Source organism: Dermacentor silvarum, chromosome 4 (assembly GCF_013339745.2).
Source record: "Dermacentor silvarum isolate Dsil-2018 chromosome 4, BIME_Dsil_1.4, whole genome shotgun sequence".
NCBI classification, from domain to species: domain Eukaryota; kingdom Metazoa; phylum Arthropoda; class Arachnida; order Ixodida; family Ixodidae; genus Dermacentor; species Dermacentor silvarum.
The window spans coordinates 85,014,301-85,035,277 of NC_051157.2; the positions used below are offsets into that span (position 1 = coordinate 85,014,301).

At 50.4% G+C, this 20,977-nt stretch overlaps 1 protein-coding gene across 4 annotated transcripts in view; it reads left to right on the forward strand.

Moving 5' to 3' along the window:
• LOC119448738 (tudor domain-containing protein 7B) overlaps positions 1 to 20,977 on the forward strand; it is a 116,317-nt gene that overhangs the window by 12,013 nt on the left and 83,327 nt on the right. For 3 of the 4 annotated variants that reach the window (XM_037711961.2, XM_049665813.1, XM_049665814.1), the window contains exons 6-8: positions 6,767 to 7,010; positions 11,767 to 11,997; positions 17,238 to 17,360. In XM_037711961.2, the coding sequence (XP_037567889.2) occupies positions 6,767 to 7,010; positions 11,767 to 11,997; positions 17,238 to 17,360 (598 nt within the window). The remainder of the gene's footprint in view (positions 1 to 6,766; positions 7,011 to 11,766; positions 11,998 to 17,237; positions 17,361 to 20,977) is intronic. The other variant, XM_049665815.1, reaches the window with a different exon arrangement.

Sequence of the window (20,977 nt, forward strand, 5' to 3'; positions counted from 1 at the left end):
GCCACTGCTTCTAGCCTTCATGATCGTGGCGCTCCCGGTTTTCATAATCATCGATATTGTTACGGTGAAGGGAAAGAAGAAGGTGACGCGAACGAGAGGAAGACGAAGTCTCTGGCCGTTGCCTAAACGCCATATTTCTTCGCTTGTAAATATACATCCTTCTACACTCGTGGGCCTGCTTTCTTCCTGCAACATTTTGGTGGAAGGTGCTGGGTAGAATCACGGAACTTCGCAGTGGACGTCATCTACCTGCCGCCACAATGGCAGATCAACCGACACAACCGACAACGCCTCAGCAGTCCGACGCCAACGGTCATCCTCACTCATCTGCGGGACCCGGGGACATTTTGTGGCACGGACAACACCGACGTCGAGGACTGGCTTGTGATGTACGAACGAGTGTGCGACAACAACAGGTGGGGTCCAACAATGATGCTAGCAAACCTCATGTTTTATCTGAAAGGAACTGCGAAGCAATGGTACGATACGCATGAAGCTGACCTAACAAGCTGGGATGTCTGCAAAGAAAAAATGCGTGACCTGTTTGGCAGACCTGTCGGTCGTCAGTTGGCAGCAAAAAAAGAACTTGCATGCCGCGCTCAGACGTCCACAGAATCCTATGTCGTGTACATACAGGATGTGCTGGCTCTCTGCCGCAAGGCTGATAACACCATGACCGAGGCGGACAAGATTGGTCACATACTAAAAGGTATTGCAGACGACGCCTTCAATCTCCTGATGTGTAAGGATTGTGCCACTGTGGATGCAATTATAAAGGAGTGCAGGCGCTTCGAACAAGCGAAAGGCCGCCGCGTCCCTCAACATTTCGACAGGCTGCCCAATACCGCCGCGACATCTTCGTGCGCAGACCCGCCGCGGTTCGTTCAGCCGACAGGATCAGAAGATCTAACGCGTATCGTTCGCCGTGAGCTTGAGGCCATGGCTCCGGCTCCACTTCGTTCCGACTGTCGGGAAAGTGTGCCCGCTATCTCGCTTATACAAGCGGTCGTTCGGGAAGAAATAGCGAGTTTGGGCATTCCATCTCTCTGCTCGGTCCGCCATACGAACACCTACCAGATTTCTCCGGCCACTTGCTCCCAGACGCAAAGCTTCCCGCCACTCCGCCGCAACCCCGCTGACTGGCGCACACCGGATGACAGACCCATCTGTTTTAATTGTTCCGGTATTGGACACATCGCCCGTCATTGCCGTAATCGCTGGTCGTCGTCTCCTCGGTGGTCGTCTCCGAGTCACTACCGCCAAGTCCAAGACAATCGCACTTTCTCGCCCTACACGCCGCCTCGGAACATCAACGCCGACAGTGCCCCACCAAGATCCAGCCGCTCCCCGTCTCCGCAAGGCCGTCGGTCCCGTTCGCCTCTCGTTCACCGCTCTTCGTCCCCATCTGCAACCGGTCGCTTCCCTTCGGGAAACTAGGCGGTGCAGCTCCCGGAGGTGAAGCTGCAACTCCGACCCGGCCCACAAATCCTCTGTTGACCCTGCCTACACGTGGAAACCTACTGGACATTGAAGTTGATGGTGTTCCTGTCACATCTCTCGTTGACACAGGAGCGCAGCTTTCAGTTATGAGCGCTGCTCTCCGCCGAAGGCTCAAAAAGGTTCTGACTCCCGCCGTACCGTGCACTGTGCGAGTCGCCGATGGGAGTACTTCACCTGTTCTTGGAATGTGCACAGCACGTGTGACCATTGCGGGCCATTATAGCGTTGTTTTATTTATCGTCCTCGAGCACTGTCCACACGACCTAATTCTCGGCCTCGACTTCCTTTCGAAACACTCTGCCCAAATTGACTGCTCCGCAGGTGTTGTACAGCTGGATCTGCCGCTTCCTGCCGACGCAGACGCAACAACTTGTGCTTCACCCCGCTTATGTTCTGCTGAGTTTGCACGGCTGTCTCCACAGGCGGCTACCAATGTCCTCCTGACGCCCTGTCCTCCCGTACCTGATGGCGAGTACGTCGTGTCTCTGCTTACTGACGTGGTTTTGTCACGAAATATTGCCCTACCGAGCACCTTAATCCGGATCCTCGAAAACTGCGCTCGGGTGCCCATCCTCAATTTTGGATTTTCGACGCATGTGCTGCCACACGGCATTGCCGTCGCACTTATCACTCCTTTGGATGAATTTGAGATTTCTTCTTTGGCCTCTGAATCCTTCCTGAGTACCAACGCACCTTTGTCACCCATTCCTTCGTGCTCGACGCCTGCGGACGATGTTTGTAAGATGATCGCCCCTGACCTTCCTTCCGAGCAAAAAACAGCTCTTCGTCACCTCCTGTCATCTTATCGGGATATCTTTGATTTGGACGACCGTCCACTTGGTCAGACATCTGTTGTCACGCATCGCATCAACACCGGTGACGCCAGCCCCATTCATAGGCGGCCATATCGTGTCTCCGCAACAGAAAGGGCCATAATCCAGAAAGAGGTTGACAAGATGATGGACAAGGACATCATTGAACCTTCCAGTAGCCTGTGGGCATCACCGGTTGTCTTAGTAAAGAAAAAAGAGAACTCGTGGCGCTTCTGCGTTGACTACCGTCACCTCAACAAGATAACAAAGAAGGATGTTTATCCCCTGCCTCGCATTGACGACGCTCTTGACTGCCTTCACGGATCCCAATACTTTTCATCAATTGACCTCCGCTCCGGCTATTGGCAGATTAGGTCGACGAGATGGACCGCGAGAAAACCGCCTTCGTCACACCGGACGGTCTGTACCAATTTAAAGTCATGCCCTTTGGATTATGCAATGCGCCAGCTACATTCGAGCGCATGATGGACTCTCTGCTGCGCGGCTTGAAGTGGTCTACATGCCTCTGTTACCTCGATGATGTGATTGTGTTTTCGTCGAACTTTGAGAGCCACCTGAGGCGCCTCACGACCGTACTCTCTGTGTTTCGCAGGGCTGGCCTTCAGCTAAACTCCTCCAAGTGCCATTGCGGCCGCCGTGAAATTACCATGCTCGGCCATCTCGTAAACGCCGCCGGAATCCAACCTGATCCACAGAAAGTCCACGCTGTGCGCAATTTTCCTGTACCTTGTTCCACAAACGATGTCCGTAGTTTTCTGGGCTTATGCTCTTATTTCCGGCGATTTGTGAAACAATTTGCCGACATCGCTCGCCCTCTCACTGACCTTCTTAAGAAAGATGCCTCTTTCTCTTGGGGACCACTGCAGGAGCAAGCCTTCTCTACCCTGATCGAGCGGCTTACAACCTCCCCGATTCTGTCACACTTTGACCCTTCTGCGCCTACTGAAGTACGAACTGACGCGAGTGGTTATGGCATCGGCGCTGTCCTCGCTCAACGTCAACAGGGCCACGACCGTGTCATCGCTTACGCCAGCCGCCTTCTTTCCACGCCCGAGCGAAATTACTCCATCACTGAGAGGGAATGCCTCGCGCTCGTATGGGCGGTCGCGAAATTTCGGCCGTACCTTTTCAGTCGGAGCTTCTGCGTCGTAACCGATCATCACGCCCTCTGCTGGCTCTCCTCTTTGAAGCACCCAACTGGACGACTTGCACGTTGGGCATTGCGTCTACAAGAATATACATTTTCTATTATGTATAAGTCAGGGCGCCTGCATAAAGACGCTGACTGCCTGTCCCGCAATCCCGTGGATCAACCGGACGATACCGATGCAGACTCGGACATCAGTATTCTGTCTCTCTCCGGCTTTCTCCATATTGGCGACGAGCAACGCCAAGATCCTGTTCTTCGAACACTTATGGAACGCCTCAGCTCCTCGCCTAATGACCCGTCTCTGCGGATGTTCACCTTGCGCGATGGAACTTTATACCGTCGTAGTGTTCGTCCTGATGGCCCGGAGCTGCTCCTAGTCGTTCCAAAGCACCTTCGACTGGCCGTGCTCCAGCAACTTCACGACGCTCCTACTGCTGGACATCTGGGCATCACTCGTACTTACGACAACCTGCGGCGCCGCTTCTTCTGGCCCGGCATTTATCGCTCTGTGCGCCGTTATGTCACTTCTTGCGACCTGTGTCAGCGCCGCAAGACGCCTGCTATGCCTCCTGCTGGTTTGCTTCAACCAATTGCTATCCCTACCGAGCCCTTCTTCCGTGTGGGCCTCGACCTCCTTGGCCCCTTTCCTATTTCTATGAAAGGAAACAAATGGATTGCTGTAGCAACAGATTATGCCACGAGATATGCCATTACACGAGCGATGCCAACCAGCTGCGCTACAGATGTCGCCGACTTCCTACTATACGACGTCATCCTGCACCACGGCGCCCCTCGCCAGTTACTCACGGATCGCGGCCGCTACTTTCTCTCGAAGGTCGTCGATGATCTGCTCCGCTCCTGTTCTACAGAACACCAGCTCGCTACCGCATACCACCCTCAAACGAACGGCCTCACCGAACGACTCAACCGCACACTAACCGAAATGCTGGCCCTGTACGTTTCCGACGATCACCGCGACTGGGACGTCGCTTTACCGTACATCACTTTCGCATACAACTCGTCCCGTCACGATACTGCCGGATTCTCCCCATTTTACCTTTTGTATGGCCGCGACCCCACCTTGCCCTTCGACACGTTGCTACCTTCCGCAGTACAATCGCCCAGCACTGGTTACGCTCGCGATGCTATTGCCTTAGCCGCCCAGGCCCGAGAGGTCGCCCGTCATCGCCTCACAGTCTCGCAAGCTTCTCAAAAACGACGCTACGACCTTCGGCACCGAGACCACCATTTTTCACCTGGTTCCCTTGTCCTTCTCTGGACGCCTTCACGTCGAGTCTGCTTGTCGGAAAAACTCCTTTCCCGTTATTCTGGTCCATACCAGATCTTACGACAACTGTCCGACGTGACATACGAGATCGCCCCAGTCGGTCAGCCTTCAGTGTCCCCCAACGTCACCAGCGATGTTGTTCACGTCGCCAGGCTCAAGCCCTATGTCTCCCCATTAAGCGACGCTCCATAACCTGCACCGGGACGGAGCTAACCCCACCGGGAGGGTGATGTTACGGTGAAGGGAAAGAAGAAGGTGACGTGAACGAGAGGAAGACGAAGTCTCTGGCCGTTGCCTGAACGCCATATTTCTTCACTTGTAAATATACATCCTTCTACACTCGTGGGCCTGCTTTCTTCCTGCAACAATATCATCGACTGCGTGAGCTCGTACTTCTTCGAGTCTTGCAAAATTTGCAGCTTCCTCTCGAGAGACGCAGCTTTGCACTTCGTTGGTGCACCTCCCGCTGCTTCCGTGGTGCATTTCCGTGCTCGCTGAGAGCATAGGCGGCGAAGGCTGCGCAGGCGCCGCTCGCTTAGCCCTTTCTTCCCCCTCCTCTCTGGACGCTCGCACGACTGCCGGCGACGTGGACGTGAAGCAGCTGGTGCCATCTTGTGCAAGCTGCGCCCACTTGCGATGCTCTCCGTGGCTTTTGTTCGCAATCGGCGCGTGGGCAGGATGCACTGCGCGGTAATGGCGGCAGATACGAACTTGCGTAGGCAAACTTTCGCCCCGTCTCGGTTAAGGACAACTTAGGAATGTAAATTTCACGATTATTCTGCATGAAAAATGCTGCCCAGAAGCAAGATTTCAATCGTTATATCCGATATGCGATGAATAACATATCGTTATACAGTAAAAGCTCGATGATACGAATCTCACGGGGTCACGAAAAATATTCGTATTAGCCTGAAGTGCGTATCATCGAAACACAATTAAAACTACTGTCGAATCTCGATAATTCGAACTCGAAGGGGCCCGAAAATTTGTCCGAATTAAAAGGACGTATTTTTGAAGTATTCGTGCACCATAGCACAATGCACGAACAGTGCGAGTCGTGAAATATCGCGGCGCGCAAGCGCATAGCAAGCACGGGCCACGAAACTGCCGCAACTGCTAAACCGCGCCGGCGTCATACACTTCCATTGTAAACAAGGAGGCAACGGAGGCAGTTGAGGCAAGCAATGGATGCGTCACCATGTGATCAAGGGATCGCCGCGAAAAGGGTCAATGGCGGTGTCGGAGCAATGCCGGTCGGAGGCGCCGCCGCGTTATTTGGCGCGCTGCTAAGAGCATTGTCGGTGCGCGGTATGTTCGAAATAAGCGTGTTCGAATTAACGAGATTCAACTGTAGCTAAATTAGTCAGAGGTGAACTCACTCAGGCACATGTACGTAAAAAGCATTTATTTCTTGAAGCGCCACCGCTTCAAACTCTTCGCGCCCAGTCGTGGAGTCTGCGCTGTCCGGCGCCGCGCCTCCGCACCAAAACAGAAGGAGAGAAAGCGCGTGACTGCGCTCTGTTCTCTTTCGCGGCCGTCGGTGGGGCGGCGTTTATTCGTATTAATCGATGCAGGCTGAAAATCGATTCGTAACAACCGTTCTCTAGCACGTTGCAAAGTAATGGGGCTCGGCCGGGACCACAGAAAAATTCGTATCATCCGGAAATTCGTATTAGCCGTGATCGTATTATCGAGCTTTTACTGTATATCGTTTTTTTTTTCTCATAGCCCTAATGCATAAGTTGACACTCTTATGTAGACTCATCGTTATAACCGATATATCGTTATATGTGGTATCGTTATAAGTGGACTGCACTGTACTGGGTTTCCTATTTAGCTTTGTGCTGCAGTTGGGTGGATGACAGTTTTTTCTTTCATGAGCTTTCCTCCATCTTGAGGGCTTCCGCAGAACTGATTTGCCATGGTGAGGAGTTGCACTTGATTGTGCCCTGTCACGCTACCATCATGTCCCCTGGGCTTCATCATTATGTGCAGAGACAGCCGTCTACGAAACCTGGCTTCAGGTACGAGGTCCCTCCCAGGTGGCAGCGGCCAAGCAATGGGTTGTCTTCTGTCATGGCGTCCAACAGCCCACCAGGCAATGCTATCGGGGAGCCTGTGTCAAGGGCGCCCCTGCGCATGCCTCGGACAGCCTCTGATGGTTCGACACTGCAGCCTGCAGCCATGCCCGTGCCTGCACCACCTCCCAAGTTGCCCACACCTCCGGCCACGCCACCTGGTAAGTATGGGAGCAGAGAGCCCTGTCGTTCTTGAACGTCGGCTTGTGTGCTGCATAAGTTTGCCTCCAGATTATTGTTGCTCTGCAGAAGCTCTGGCAGGCATGAAGGAATCACTGAAGAACATAAATTAATTGACGATTACGGTACTCCCTAATGTGGAATTTGAGCGCTGGTCTATACGTGTTTTTATTTTGCGATATACAGTAGAACCCCTCTGTTACATTCCTGGGTGCTGCGTTTTCCTGGCTGTTACGTCGTTTTCGGCCGGTCCCGGCATAGCTCCCATAGGACCCAATGCATTGGTAACCTCGCTGTTGCATCGCAACTATGGGACTGTTCCTGCATCATGTGTTGCGAACTGCCACCCCGTGACGGCCCGAGCAGTCATGTTGACTTTTCATGTCACTTGATCGGCCGCCCAAAGTGCTGGGGGCGACACCTATGACGTATTTTCAGTTTCCGCCAGCAAAAACATGGCCTTTGAGATCTGTATTTGCTATCTAAAGATGGTGGTTTTGGCACATAGATGTTCCGTGTAAAGTCCAAGGGCGTTAATGCCAGTAGCGCACCCAGGATCTCTGCTAGGGGGTTGACAGTTTGGCTAAGTTTGCCAATACCATCTAAACAGCACTAATTTAAATTTCTTCACGGGAAATTGTCAAAAAATGTGCTCTTTGTGAGTGTGCACACAATTGTGTGTCTCACATCTTAGTTGCAGTACTCAAAGGCGCAAGGAAAGAAAAGGGGTCAAACAAAAGGGGGGGTGAACTCGGCCTCAGGGGGGGGTTAGAACCCCCGAAACCTCCCCCTCCCCGTCGGTGTGCCACTGGATAACGCCGTCGCGATGCGCCGTATGCTGTATGTGCGAGTGAAAGCGTGCGAGGGGAGCCGATGACCACAGCTAAATCTTGCGCACGCAAGAAAGAAAAGTGGGGAGGAAGCGCGTTTCCTTCGTCACGCTCGAGGCACCGAGGGAAGGAGGGATAGGGGGCGGTGTTGTACTCTGGCACTGGGCGCAGTTGTGCGGGCCGTATCTTGAAAGCGGTCTGCATTGGGGGGCGGAGTCTAGGCAGTGTAGATGTGTCGGCGGCTCGTAGATTTGTGCGTGCTGTGTGTTCTCGGCGCTTAGTTTGCGTTGTCAAGTACGTTCTTTATTTTGGGAAATCCTCGGCGCACGTGCACGCACGCAGTCTGCATTCCGTCTCACTGCACTGCACGCGGCTTGCTCCACCAATTACTTCACTCACTCAGTTCGTTGTCGCGCGCTCCCCGCATGCCGACCACGCAAACACGCCTTCCAGGTTCTCCCTGCCCGCCATACACTGTTGCCTACCGTCCTGTGCCTGCTACTCTACACAGTTGCCTACTGTCTCGTGCCTGCGACTCTACGCCACCTGGTGTTGGCCCGGTACCCTCACAGATTAAAAGGGGGAGGGGGGTACCCTCACGGTACCCCCCCCCCCCTTTTATCCTGTGAAGAGGGCTTCCAAGGCACATGATAAAGGCTCAGCTGGTCTGCATTAGCGAGGCCTTTCTGTTTCCCTGTAGCCGGGTCTCTGAGTCTATAGGTATTGTGTCCAATGTGTGCAGTCACACTAAATGCCCCTGTGCGTCGAGGGGCAAACTTGGCTGTGAATCCAATGGCTGCCTTACTTAGCGGGTGCGTATCCCGGAGAACCAAGTCTCCAACCTGAAAGGTAGCTGGAGTGCGCTTTTTGTTGTAATACTTTGCCTGGCTGGCTTTTGCCAAAGTTTGGTGGCCCAGGCATCTTGAAGGTACACATTCAGTTCAGCAGCTAGGGCATGAGGCGTAGAAGGGGGCACCTTGGTGCCAGCTGCCTGATTGTGATGGCTCCACGGGTTCCACAGTTCCCGCCCATAGCACAAGAAGGCAGGCATAAAGCCAGTAACTACACTTTCAGATGTGCGCATTGCACACGCCACTTCGGGCAGCCTTTTTTCCGAGTCCCTGTGGGAAGTGCAGTAGCCCACCAGGCATTGTTTAACCGTTGAGTTATGGTGTTGCACAGTCTGTCCTGCTGGTCTGTATATGGGACTGTGTGGCTCTCCTTGATTCCCCAGTGCTGAAGAATGCCTTTCCACAGTTTGCTTATGAATGGTTTGCCATTGTCGCTAGATATGGAGCTAGGCACATCATGCCGGCAAAAAACATGGATCATTTTATCGATGATCAATTTGTAGGTAGGTGCACGTAATGGGAAAAGTTCCACAAACTTCGTGAAACTTCACCAACTACTTCACTCACTCAGTTCGTTGTCGCGTGCTCCCTGCATGCCGACCGCGCACACACTGCCTTCCATGTTCTCCCTGCTCGCCATACACCGTTGCCTACCGTTTTGTGCCTGGGACTCTATGCCGCCTGGCGTCGGCCCGGTACCCTCACAGCGTTAAATTGATAGACAGCACACAGGTCACATTGCTCGCTGCTGCTGCTACGTTTCCTCGCACCAGCGTTATGACAGCGAGTGCCCGCGCTCATTGAGTATAATGTGTCCATGTTTACCTGTGCGCGCTGACACCATGCTTGTTAATTTAGTCAGTAAGCTAACGTTTGCAAGTTTATACGGGCGATGGAACTACTATCCTTACTTTGTGTAGCTGTCTATTAATTTGCTATCGCAATCGATGCTGGCTTTTTGGGCAATACTGTGACTTTTTTTCGAACGTAAGAATTATAATAAAATTGTGTGCAGTTCACCACTACTCTCGTTTCTCAATTTTTCCTGTTTCTCGGCTCTTGTGTTTCCTGGCTACTACGTTTTCTTTTTTGTTTTTTTGTTTTTGTGCTGTGATAAATGCATCAGCGAGGTTCTAGTGTATTGAGGCAAAAAATTTGAGAGATGCATGTCACAGAGTCGGCAGTCGTCTTATATTGTATCTGTGCGTAAAGCGAGTCTGCTTTTATACATGACTCATTGAAGGTTCCAGTGTAATCGCTAGTGCCGCTTGGCTTCCAGAAAGTACTACACAATTCGCGTGGCGCATACAATCGGATTACAAAACAATTGCAAACCATGACAGTAGAAAAAGCGCAAAGGAGACCAAACCAAGCAAACAAACAAATGCGAGCGAGAGCTGATGCGAGCAGGCGATAGTACGAAACTAGCGGTCTGGCTAAGACCAGATACAAGTACGCATCGAGCTGTCGGGCAAGTCCGCATGAAGCCAGTTTCCCGTGCGCACGTCACTGAAGGTGCCACTCTCATTGGTCTCCGCTGTTCGCAGCTTGCGTCTTTCTTTCTTCTTTCGCTGTTGTACTCGTTTGCTCGGTTATGCCGTCGTTCGCCGCAGGAATGGAACATTAAGATCTGCACTCTAAAAAATACAGTGGATGCAGATTGACATAGTCTGGTTTCTGTGTCTGTTTACATACGGCACAATGTAGAATTTGGAACTCAAGCAGGTAGCGCAACACAACCAAAGTAAATTAAGCAGGCAGTGCAAAAAAGAAGCTGCAATGCAGGACACAAAATTATTTCACAATGTGTTGTAGAACTCTATGTAATTTTCTTCGTTAAAAATGAAGACCTAATGAAGAAAAAATTCTAATATGTCTGTTCACAGTACAGTGTCACTGCATTGTGTCTATGTTGTCCACTTTGTCTTGTTTATAACAGTGGCAGTGATAAGTACATTGCAATGAATGTGAGGAAAGGAGGGAAAAAAAGGAGTTGAGGGGGGGAGGAGGGGGTGGCTTCCGATGATTGCAGTGCCAGGAGTAACCAGTCTGTATGTGTAACAAAGTTGAACAAATAATTGAGTCCTATGGTGTCGCGATTTATTACAAAAAACGTGCATTATAGTTTCCTGGCCAGCATGGCTACCAGTACAAATAAAGGTACTGGGACTGGTCAGGACCTACAACACAACTAAAACCAAGAGCGAAACGAAACTGCCTTTATGACATTGTAACAGAAGACAAACAAGAAGAATGTGCAAACAAGCTGTTAGGCATTCTAAAAAGGAAAACTGGTCTATTTGTTGTTATTCTGTAGAAAAAACAACAATGTCGGAACATTTGGCCGTCTGGACTGAGTCAAGTCGGGACTCGGGACATTTACTTGAAAGCCGAAACTCTCCAGCTAGTTTAGAGACGGTTGGAAACCCTATTGCCAATTGCACTTTAATGCTAACCTGCACTGCTCCATTGCCATGAGCTCTGATGTACTTCTTCGGCCTACTCAAAGCTCTATACCAAATGTTTCTTGGCCTTCAGAAATTTGAATACTATAAACTTCTAGAGATCCTTTCCTGCATCATTCTGCAAAGTTTCAGTTAGCTAATGCTTAGCATTTTGTCACAGTGGTTCACAAATTTTGGAAGCACTCTGAAACTCAAATGACATTTTTCGTTATTTTTTTAAATGTTACCAAGCTCCTCACAACTTTTGAATTATAACTAGGCAACTTTTATCACGCTGCTAGTAACTACACATACATTTTTCAAACTCCAGCAGTTTTCGTCTTAATATATGGGGTTTGGTTTTCCTGTAGTAACTGTTTAAATATCACATGGTTTACGTTCTGGAATTTCTCACGAGGCGGACAAAACAACACGGAACAATACCTTAGCAACCAATGGTACCATATATTCATAGCATGCATATTTATACATTATATGGCCACTTCAAGTGGCCTCCATAAGTCTGTTCAAGTCCACTTTGCTGCAACATGGTTCCAATGAAAGCAGTAGCCACAGAATGTAGCAGTGCTTGCTGTCTTTGTTTTTCACCAGCCCCCAAGACTTGCCGTGAGCTGGTGGAGGAGTACGGTCGGAGCCGGGGCCTCACAGTGTCGTTTAGTGCAATCACCACCCTCAGCTCAAAGAAGGGCCCCCTGGTGTGGCTGGCAACACTGAAAGTGGATGTACAGTCCTTCTACTCCTACCCGGACGAGAAAGAGTCACGGGAAGAGGCCGAGGAGGAGGCTGCACGCAAGGCCCTCTACTACCTTGGCCTGAATGACAGTGAGTTTCTGCATTCTTTGCCGTTATAATCCTTCATGCAAAAGAGCCACTTTTCTTTTATGTGATTACTAGCCTCGAAAGGCTCTTACTGTACTTGGTGCTGTGCTCTGAATTTAATTTAAAGGGGGATGCGATTTTCACATCGCGGGTAAGCCTCCACACTGAGTGCTGGCTTGTAAGGCATGCATGTTTCTGCAGCTGCATGCAATGCAGGCATGCAGCTGCATTGCTGCCCGTGTACCAGTGCCTTTCTGATGTGCAACTAGTTCCTCAGCTGTTCTCTAGGAAAAAAGATATTCAGAATGCTGCTGAAAGCCTTAGTTTAGCCATCTGGTCACCACTACAAAAAGACGAAATCGTGCTATTGAATGTGATAGAGACATTACATGAGTGATGCTATAGGGTAAAACTCCCTGGTACACTAGAGACATCCGTCAACAAGGTAGTATGCAAGTACAATTCTAACACCAGCTGTGCTTTTGTCGAATATTGTGCAACATTTGGTCTGCAGCCCGGCCAACATGCTCTTCACAGAGCATGTTGGCTGTACGTAGCAGCGGAGAAGGATGTCTTCGGGGGAAAAAAGGGGGCAAGCAAAGAACTTCAGGCTAAAGGCAAAACACTCTAGAAGCTCCACAATTGATAGGACATCAGTGACTGCAGCCCTGGTGCATTTTGGTAAAGTAAAATCTAAGGTACAACATTGAAAGCCATTTTCTCAAAACTTTTTCTTGCCTCGTGCGCAGCTTGTTGCGCATATTTCTTCGTGGCTGCTAGCAGTGTTGCCGAATGGGTGCCCCCATTCCATTCCAATTCCATTCCGGGGAATTAGAACTTGCTGCAATTCTATTCCTTTCAATTCCTCGGAATGAAAAAACTTGCCCATTCCCACTCTGGGGGGGGAATGGCCGGGCAGTTCAAATCGATTCTTGTAATTCCTGAACGCAGGAAAGGCGTCTTGATAGTTTTATCGAGTTACCGATGAACGCACCATAAAGCTGTTGTCATCAGATGCGTTAAGAACTGCAAAAATACGTAAAACACGTTACCGAGGTCAAGGGATAGTAGCTTGGTGACATATCTTGTGCAGTACAACCACCCTACTAATTCCCATAGGAGCAGTTCTCCCGCTACCTTTAGTATTTGCATGTTTTAACGGCTTGTGATGTTTTAATATTGTTTAAATGTCTAAGTTTAATGTGTTAATGCTAAAATGACGACATAGCTTATTTTTATGCTGACAAAAGTAGCGTTCAAGAAGACCTTATATTCACTAAGCAGTTTTGTCACATTGCAGGAGCGGTCGTGAATATGGAGAAAACTAAGATTTTGTTAATGGGGGGAACGGAACCCTCCAGATTTGTTGTTATTAGTTGGAACAGTGCACCGCTTGCGCACCTTGTCATGCCTTTGCATCAAATATGGAACACTGGGCCGCACTGCTTGTCACCACTCATGCATGTCAAGCGAGTACAATGTGAGACGGCGCGCAAGCTGGTATGCTAAAGCTTGCAGTCAACACAAGCATCGTGCCAGCGTTAAGGGGGGACGTGGCTTTGAAAATCAACTTCCTGATTTCTTCATGGATTTTGATGAAAATTGGCACAAATGTTTAGAATGTCTCCCTGATACTTCCATAAAAGTTTCAGAGTGATACCTTGAGAACATTTTATTAAGCAGAATTTTTCTCTCTTGAACTTTCTGGAGGGCCTGGGGAGCTTAAAAAACATGATGGAAGGCTCGTTGAGTATTGACTGCATAGCTCAATGCGTGCTGAAGGTCGTGACAGTCTTACTTTTTTTTTTTCGCAACACAATTTTTTTAGATAGTCATTTTTCAAGTTACCTTCGCACCAAGCACACTTTCGGGGTGAACGAATACCCACGCCATAAATTCATAAAATGTCAAGATAAAAATGCGAGACTGTCTCGACCTGCACTGTAGTCCAAGGAACGTGACAAAAAAAACAGAATCAAAATAGGCTAAACGGTAACGAAGTAATCAGCTCCAGAAACTGAGCAGAAAGGCGAAAAAACAGTTTTGAGAAAACGGCTCTCAAAGTTGCACCTTCTCTTCAGTTCTCTAAAACGCACCAAATTTGTAATCTTTGATGTGTTTTGTGACGTGGGGCTTCTTGGACATGTGGCCTCTGGCCTGCTGAGCCTTCGTTCTGCCTTTTTCATGTTTGTATGGCATTCTTTACTGCTGCTCTACAAAGAGCATGGTGCCTGGGTTTCAAACCAAGTGAGGTGCAGAACTATGTGGGCATAAATATACAGTAGTTCTAGCGTTGTATCTGCAGACTGCCTCATTGATAGCAGCCTATAGTGCAGTCAGTGAGGCATTGTTTTCTTTTGGTAGAATCGACCATGTTACTGAATGAAGGCTCTCAGCAGCCTTCTGAATCATCTTCCATTGAAAATGGCTATGGAGGTTAGGAGAGCCACTGATAGATAGGCAGCAATGCAGCTGCTAGGTGCTTTCCAGCCTGTACTTTTGTATCATGCCTCACTTCTACAGCCAGGTGTCTGTGCCAGCCCAAGTGGCCTAGTGGCCTAGGGAACAGAGCTCATGATGAGGTTCTCTTTATGAAGGGGTGGTATGATAGGTATTATTACTAGATATCGTGACATTACGATAACAGAGTCGGCGCGCGATGTGCTAAGTCGCGGGTCGATCCGAGGTGCCGATGTGCGAAATGCCTGGTCGCGGGTCCGCGGAAAAGACGCTCGACGAGCTTAGTCGCGCAGTCCGAGGTGCCGATGCGCGAAATGCCTGGTCGCGGGTCCAAACGCTCGGTAAGCTCAATCGCGCAGTCCGGGGTGCCGACGCGCGAAATGCCTAGCCGCGGGTCCGAGGAATAGACCCTCGAGGTGTCGACACTCCATGAGCGATGTGCCGACACGCGAAATGCCTAGCCACGGGCTCGAGGAGTCGACGCTCGAGGTGCCGACGCGCGAAGTGCCTAGTCGCGGGTCCGAGTCGACACTCGATGAGCGATGTGAAGACGCGCGAAATGCCTAGCCGCGGGCTCGAGGAGTCGATCCTCGATTAGCTTAGTCGCAAAGTCCGAGGTGCCGACGCGCGAAATGCCTAGCCGCAGCCTCGAGGAGTCGACGCTCGCGGTGCCGACGCGCGAAGTGCGTAGCCGCGGGTCCGAGGAGTCGACACTTGTTGAGCGATGTGCCGACGCGCGAAATGCGTAGCCGCGGGCTCGAGGAGTCGACGCTCGATTTGCTTAGTCGCGCAGTCGGAGGCGCCAACGCACGAAATGCTCTGGCAAGGATCCGAGAAGTCCGCGCGCGATGTGCTTTATTGCCGAGTCGGAGACGCCTACGCGCGAGAGGCTTAGCCGCGTGTCCGAGCATTCCGTGCCCGAAGCTCGGCCGCGAAGTCCGCGTCACCGATGCTCGGAATGCTTAGCCGCGGGTCTGAGACGTCCACAAAAAGCGGGATCGGCCACACTACTGCTATGTCCACGTAGCGCCCGCTTTAACACTCGTCGAAATTACGGAAACTGTCCGGAGCTCGCGAGGACACCGCAACAAGCGGAGCAGACGACGCCATCACGGAGCGAACACAGGACCAATGGCGAACCGCGCTGGAGTCACGTGGCGGGCGCGGCCAATCGGTGGCTCCGGCACGACCTTCAATCATTTGCTTTTTGTGTGCTTGTTTCTGTATGGAGGAGATAGCTGAAGCGGCAGATTTGAAGACGGAGGAATGCGCTTTCCAACGAGACCAAGATGGCGGCGCTCGGCTGCGCCGTTCCGAAGATATCGTGGCTTGAAAAACGCCGTTTTTTCGCGATTTCCGCGCAATTTTTCGGCACCTTGGCTGATACAACAATTTTTTTAGAGCACTTCTACTTGGTTTTCAGTGATGATATTTCGGAATCAGATAGAATAAGAGTTACAGAAACTGAAAATGTGATTTTCAAAAAATCGATTTTTTAGCCATTTTTCGCGATGCGAAAGCCGCGTCCCCCCTTAATACGCATCACAACTTAGAGAAGCGCTTTTTCGAATATTTGTCCGAGTCGCCGACGGCAACAGAAGCAAAAAGCTAGCTGCGGCTTAGCTCAGCTAACCCTGGATATGCGAAGTGAAAGCTTGTTTTTTCTTTTTCGTCCAAAGCCTGCCTTTGTCTACGGTTGTGGTCCCGCTTCCGGTGTTTTGCGAGCAGAACGGCTTGCTCTTCTTCAGTCTCTGACGCTAGCTTCGTGCGCTTGGCATTCCAGACCCTCTCCAGTGAAGCAGCTCGCCGGGCGATATCCGTGGGGGGTCAGATGCCGCTTGCCGACGACGGGGTAAAGCCTCCTGTTCCCGCACAACGCTCAGAGAAAATGGCCCGGCCTTGTTCTCATCCATGGCCAAGCTTGCACTGATTATTTTTTTTTTAATTTTTTTTTTAGGCGAGCGCCGCGCTCCTCTTAGCCAGGCACACGGCAAGTCACGGGGTCAGTCGGTGACCCAGCTATGGAGAGCACATGCGCCAAGCCGGTGGCGGTGGCGGAGCTCGGCGCAGCGAGTCACAAGCTCTCACTGACTTTTTCTTTTTTTGTAGGCGAGCACAGCGGTCCTCTTAGCCAGGCCAACACCCTCTAGAAAAACATGGCCTTAGCTCTCCCCCCATGACGTCACACGGGGAGGCGGATTGGAAAAAATACGGAGCGCAGTTCAAGAGAGGTTGTCTCGCAAACGCACCGTGTGGAAACGTTTTTCTTTTTGCAAGAACAAGCATGCATGTATTTTAAAAGAATGTGCTTGCGCTATATCCGGTGCAATACACCTATTTGTTCTACACAGTTGTGGCTTTCCTTTTTTTTTTCTTGTTGACTTATCGGCAGCTTCGAGAAGTTTGTCAATTAGCTTGCCACAGAAGTTCTTCAGCAAAACGTTCGTGCTGCACCGCAGGATGTGTTTTAGCACCACTTCCCTCGTGTGACCATTCTCTCAGGCGTCGAAGTCAGATTGCTCTTCGTTGGCCAGCAATTGCAGTGTCAGCTTCGTGACGACCTGGCATTGTTCGGGCATTAGTAGCAGTTCTGGCTGCATAGCAAGCTGCGCTACGACAACGTAGCTGTGAGCAACAGCGTTAAGTGCAAACATTGATGGGTAGACTAGACCTCCTCGGTCCAACTGCTTCACGTGATCATAGTGTTCATGAGCGGCAGAGACTGTAATAGTCTTACCCACAGTCAACGCGTCCCTGCATTTTGTGCAATTCAACTTTTTCAGGGTCCCGTGCACTGGAAGGATCGGAAGGACGTCCTGCATCTTCGACAGAGTCTCGCTGCTTACAACAACGTTGCAGCTGGGATGTAATGCCTCTACCAGCTTGCGTACAGATTCCCAGTGCTGGTCAGTGGAAATAGTCGGCAAGGTGCTCTGCAGGCGCAGCTTGTTTTCGACTTCATAAATCTGCCTGATGGAAACGTCATACTGCGCACCTGCTAGTTGCCTATACTTTCCAAACCGATCTTCTAGACAGTCAGTCTGTATCTTCCCCAAAAAGGACATGCGACATCCCAAGTTCTTGAAGCTGTACCTAGCGAGCTCAACAAGTGCATAGGTAGTGTGTTCGAGAGCAGCATGAGTCTCCTTTGTCAGAATACCCTTGTCAAGGCCTTTGTTTTTTCACTCATCCAGCCATTTCAAAAGCATGTGCAAGAAGTCTATTTTTGGATCGCTATCAACGGAGTACACTGGTTGTTGGAAATGGTCTCAGCCTTTTTCTCTTCCATGGAGTTTTCACGTTTACAATTTTCCACCACTTGAGTATGATCTCGATGAATGTAGCAGTGGCCTCAAAAGAGAATAGGTTGTACTTTGCTCCAAGAGCACGTAGCGCCTCAGGTAAGGAATCATTGAAGATTTGTAAGGCAGGCTTTACGTTCTGCCTTTCAATATTCGAAGAGTAGAGGGCTAGTCTCGAAAGCCCATAGCCATGTTTCAACAGCTGGTCACACTCTTTGCTGAGATTTCTGATTGTCGCAAATGACGCTGTTTGCATGCGCTCTGGCGCGTCTGTTTGGATCTCAGGGAAGTAGAAGCAAACTTGGTCATTCTTCTGGTTGATCCAGTTATTTCGTATGTATTTCAGTATGTGTACCAGGTCTATAACAAAGAACAGCAGCCTTGCAGGGTCTGACGGGTGTTGATACACAATTCTGTTAGAAGGAGGCAATTCGAAGAAGGACATCGCGCTTCTGTTCACAGAGTTGTCGCTCACAACGCACACAACCCGGTACCCTATCTTTTCCAGCCCGCAAATCACATCTTTGAGCGTCTTGTGCAGGAACTCCGCCTCTAGTCTGAGCACTGGCACGATGTGCGCAACTTATTTGAATGTGCACGTCAGGCTGCGCACCATGAAAACGAGCGCACAGTTTGCAGCTTTATGTTTGCAGCTCTGAACCACTTTTTATCGAAGTGGAGAAATACATTTGAATTGAAAATAGGCTATTTCAGAATCACTTTACCGCAAAAAGTACTTCAATGCGTTCAGCAGAAGCGGAGTTATTGGCAATCAAACACGGCCTCCGCTCTGCTCCCCTTCCTCCTTCTATGCCTTGCACTGCAAAGGCTACGGCAGAGGGGGGGGGGGGCACAACACTCCACCTCAGAAACGTCACCATGGCGCGCAGTTCAAATTTCATTTTGGACTTCCCGATTTTGGTGCCTATGAAACGCTAAACGTAAGCCAAACGCAGTTGTCCTCAGTAAGCCGTAGTGCGCTTAGCCACTGGACTCGTGGCGGCACCTCGTGGCGGCACCTCGTGGCGGCACCTCGTGGCGGCACCTCGTGCCGCGGTGTAGCTGACCGCAGCGACCAATAGCAGCCATGTATTGGAGTGTGCTTTATTACGAAATAAAGCACACAGAAAAGAGCGAGGATCATAGCGTCTTTTGAAATGAGAGCGTTTGAGAGAAAGGTGACTTCGCGTTCCGCTTGCAAGCTCCACGGACCGTGTACGACAGCAGAACTTAGTCGAGATGTTCACAACAGCGCATGCTACCTGAGGACTATGTTATTTCACCAAGCCCAAGGCGTGGCTCAGGGCCCCTTTAAGCGCAGCGCCGGTAATATTACCCCCTTTGCAGCCAAAGTAGGGTTTTATGTGTATTTCGTGTACCATACCTGTGACAAAGCTCTGGTCATCTTTCCGGTCAGAAATCCTTCTCGCCATGTAGCTGAGCAATGTTTCGCTCTGGTGCTCTTGTTCAGGGCTCATACCGTTAAGACGAGCACACTGATCTGATCGTCATAGGATGCGGCAATGTGATGCTTCCATGGCTGCGTATGTAAGTGTACGCATGGGGTGATATAGTGAAAAGAATGCAGCAGAACACCATGAAATCAGCAGAGTAGCGTCTGCGCTGTTTTTTCGATAGGTGCACGGTGACTTGCTCTTTCAGAAATCGAATGCAGTCGGCGTCATCTGCTTGGGATGTGGAAAACTGATCCAGCAGTAAACAAACAGCCTCGCAAATTTCCGCGACTGAGTTGGACATCAGGTCACCGTCCAACTTCTTGATGCCTTTTACTATTAGCAATTTAGGGAACGTACAGATTTGCGCCTAGCTTTCTTACGGTCGTTTTCATGACACGTATCGTCACGCTCAAGTCTCCTTACACGCAAACAGAGTATTTCAGCCATGGTGCTTCATCGCCGACAATGTTAATGAGAAGAAGCCTTTCATTTTTTTCGATTACGTCCCAGAACTTCATCTCCTGGCTTTTTGTATGTGTGTGTTCAGGTTGATTTAGGCATGTTGGGATCGTTCGCGAGTTTGTTCCAAGTACGCCATGCCGCAGAGGCATGTCATTGATGTGCCTACAACGTCATGTACATGTTATGCAAAGGCTGACAGCAGTTACCCGCTGATGCTGGCAGCAAAAGGGGTTGATGTTTTTGACAGTGCATGGGAAGGTATTTGTTTTGTTAGTTTAATCAAAAAAATGCCAGGCCTGTGCGGCACATGCAGCACAGTCATAGCGTAAGCTAGACGAGCGTTTCGACAGTACTACCTAGTAATTTGAGTGAAAGCATCAGGAACGCGCTTGGGACGCCGTCGCGCAGTGCAAGCCGACGCGTTCCATCGCCGATGGCTAGCGCCGTTCGGCCCAGCCAAGCGGCCGACAATGCAACTACGGCTGTCACATTCGCTCCCATTGCAACGCGTCCCGACGCGGCCTGCTTGTGACGCCATTGCGCGTGCAAGCCGATGCGTTCCATCGCCAGTGGCTAGCGCCATTCGGCCCAGCCAAGCAGCCGACAATGCAACTACGGCTGTCACATTCACTCCCATTGCAACGCGCCCAATCTAGCGCAATCAACGTGATCCCGAGTGTCCGTCGGTATGTTAGCCCCATCTAGTTAAGGTGGCAGCAAAATTTACACTGTCTGAAAGGTTGCGTTTGCCAGCGCCTTAACTAGATGGCGCCACATACCGGCGGAGGCTTGGGACTGCGTTGTTTGCGTTCCGCGTCTGAATCGCATCTTGTCGTCTGCGCCTGTGCCCCTGTATAGGGCGCGTTTATAGGCGTGTTTCCCGCTCTTGGATAGCAAGCGCTTGCGTGGCTCAGTGGTAGAGTATCTGCCTCCCACGCAGCGGGCCTGGGTTCGATCCCAGCGGACAGCGGGTACTTTTTTTCGCATGCGGTAGGCCGCAGGGCGGCGGCGGCGGCATCATCACGACCCGAAATGGCTATCGGAATGAGCCCATAATAGCTTATGCTTTAATATGGTTTTGATTGTCAATTATGGTTCGGTACAGTGGAATCTTGTTGATATTACCTGCACGGGAACCGGAAAATAAAACGTATCATGTGAAAATCGTATTATCCGAACATAATCGTATATAATAAGAGAAAGGAATGGCATATAAGAAAATAAATGTATTAGCCCAAAAAACGTATTAGGCAGAATCGTATCGACGAGATTCTACTGTAAATAAATTTATTACATGGATTA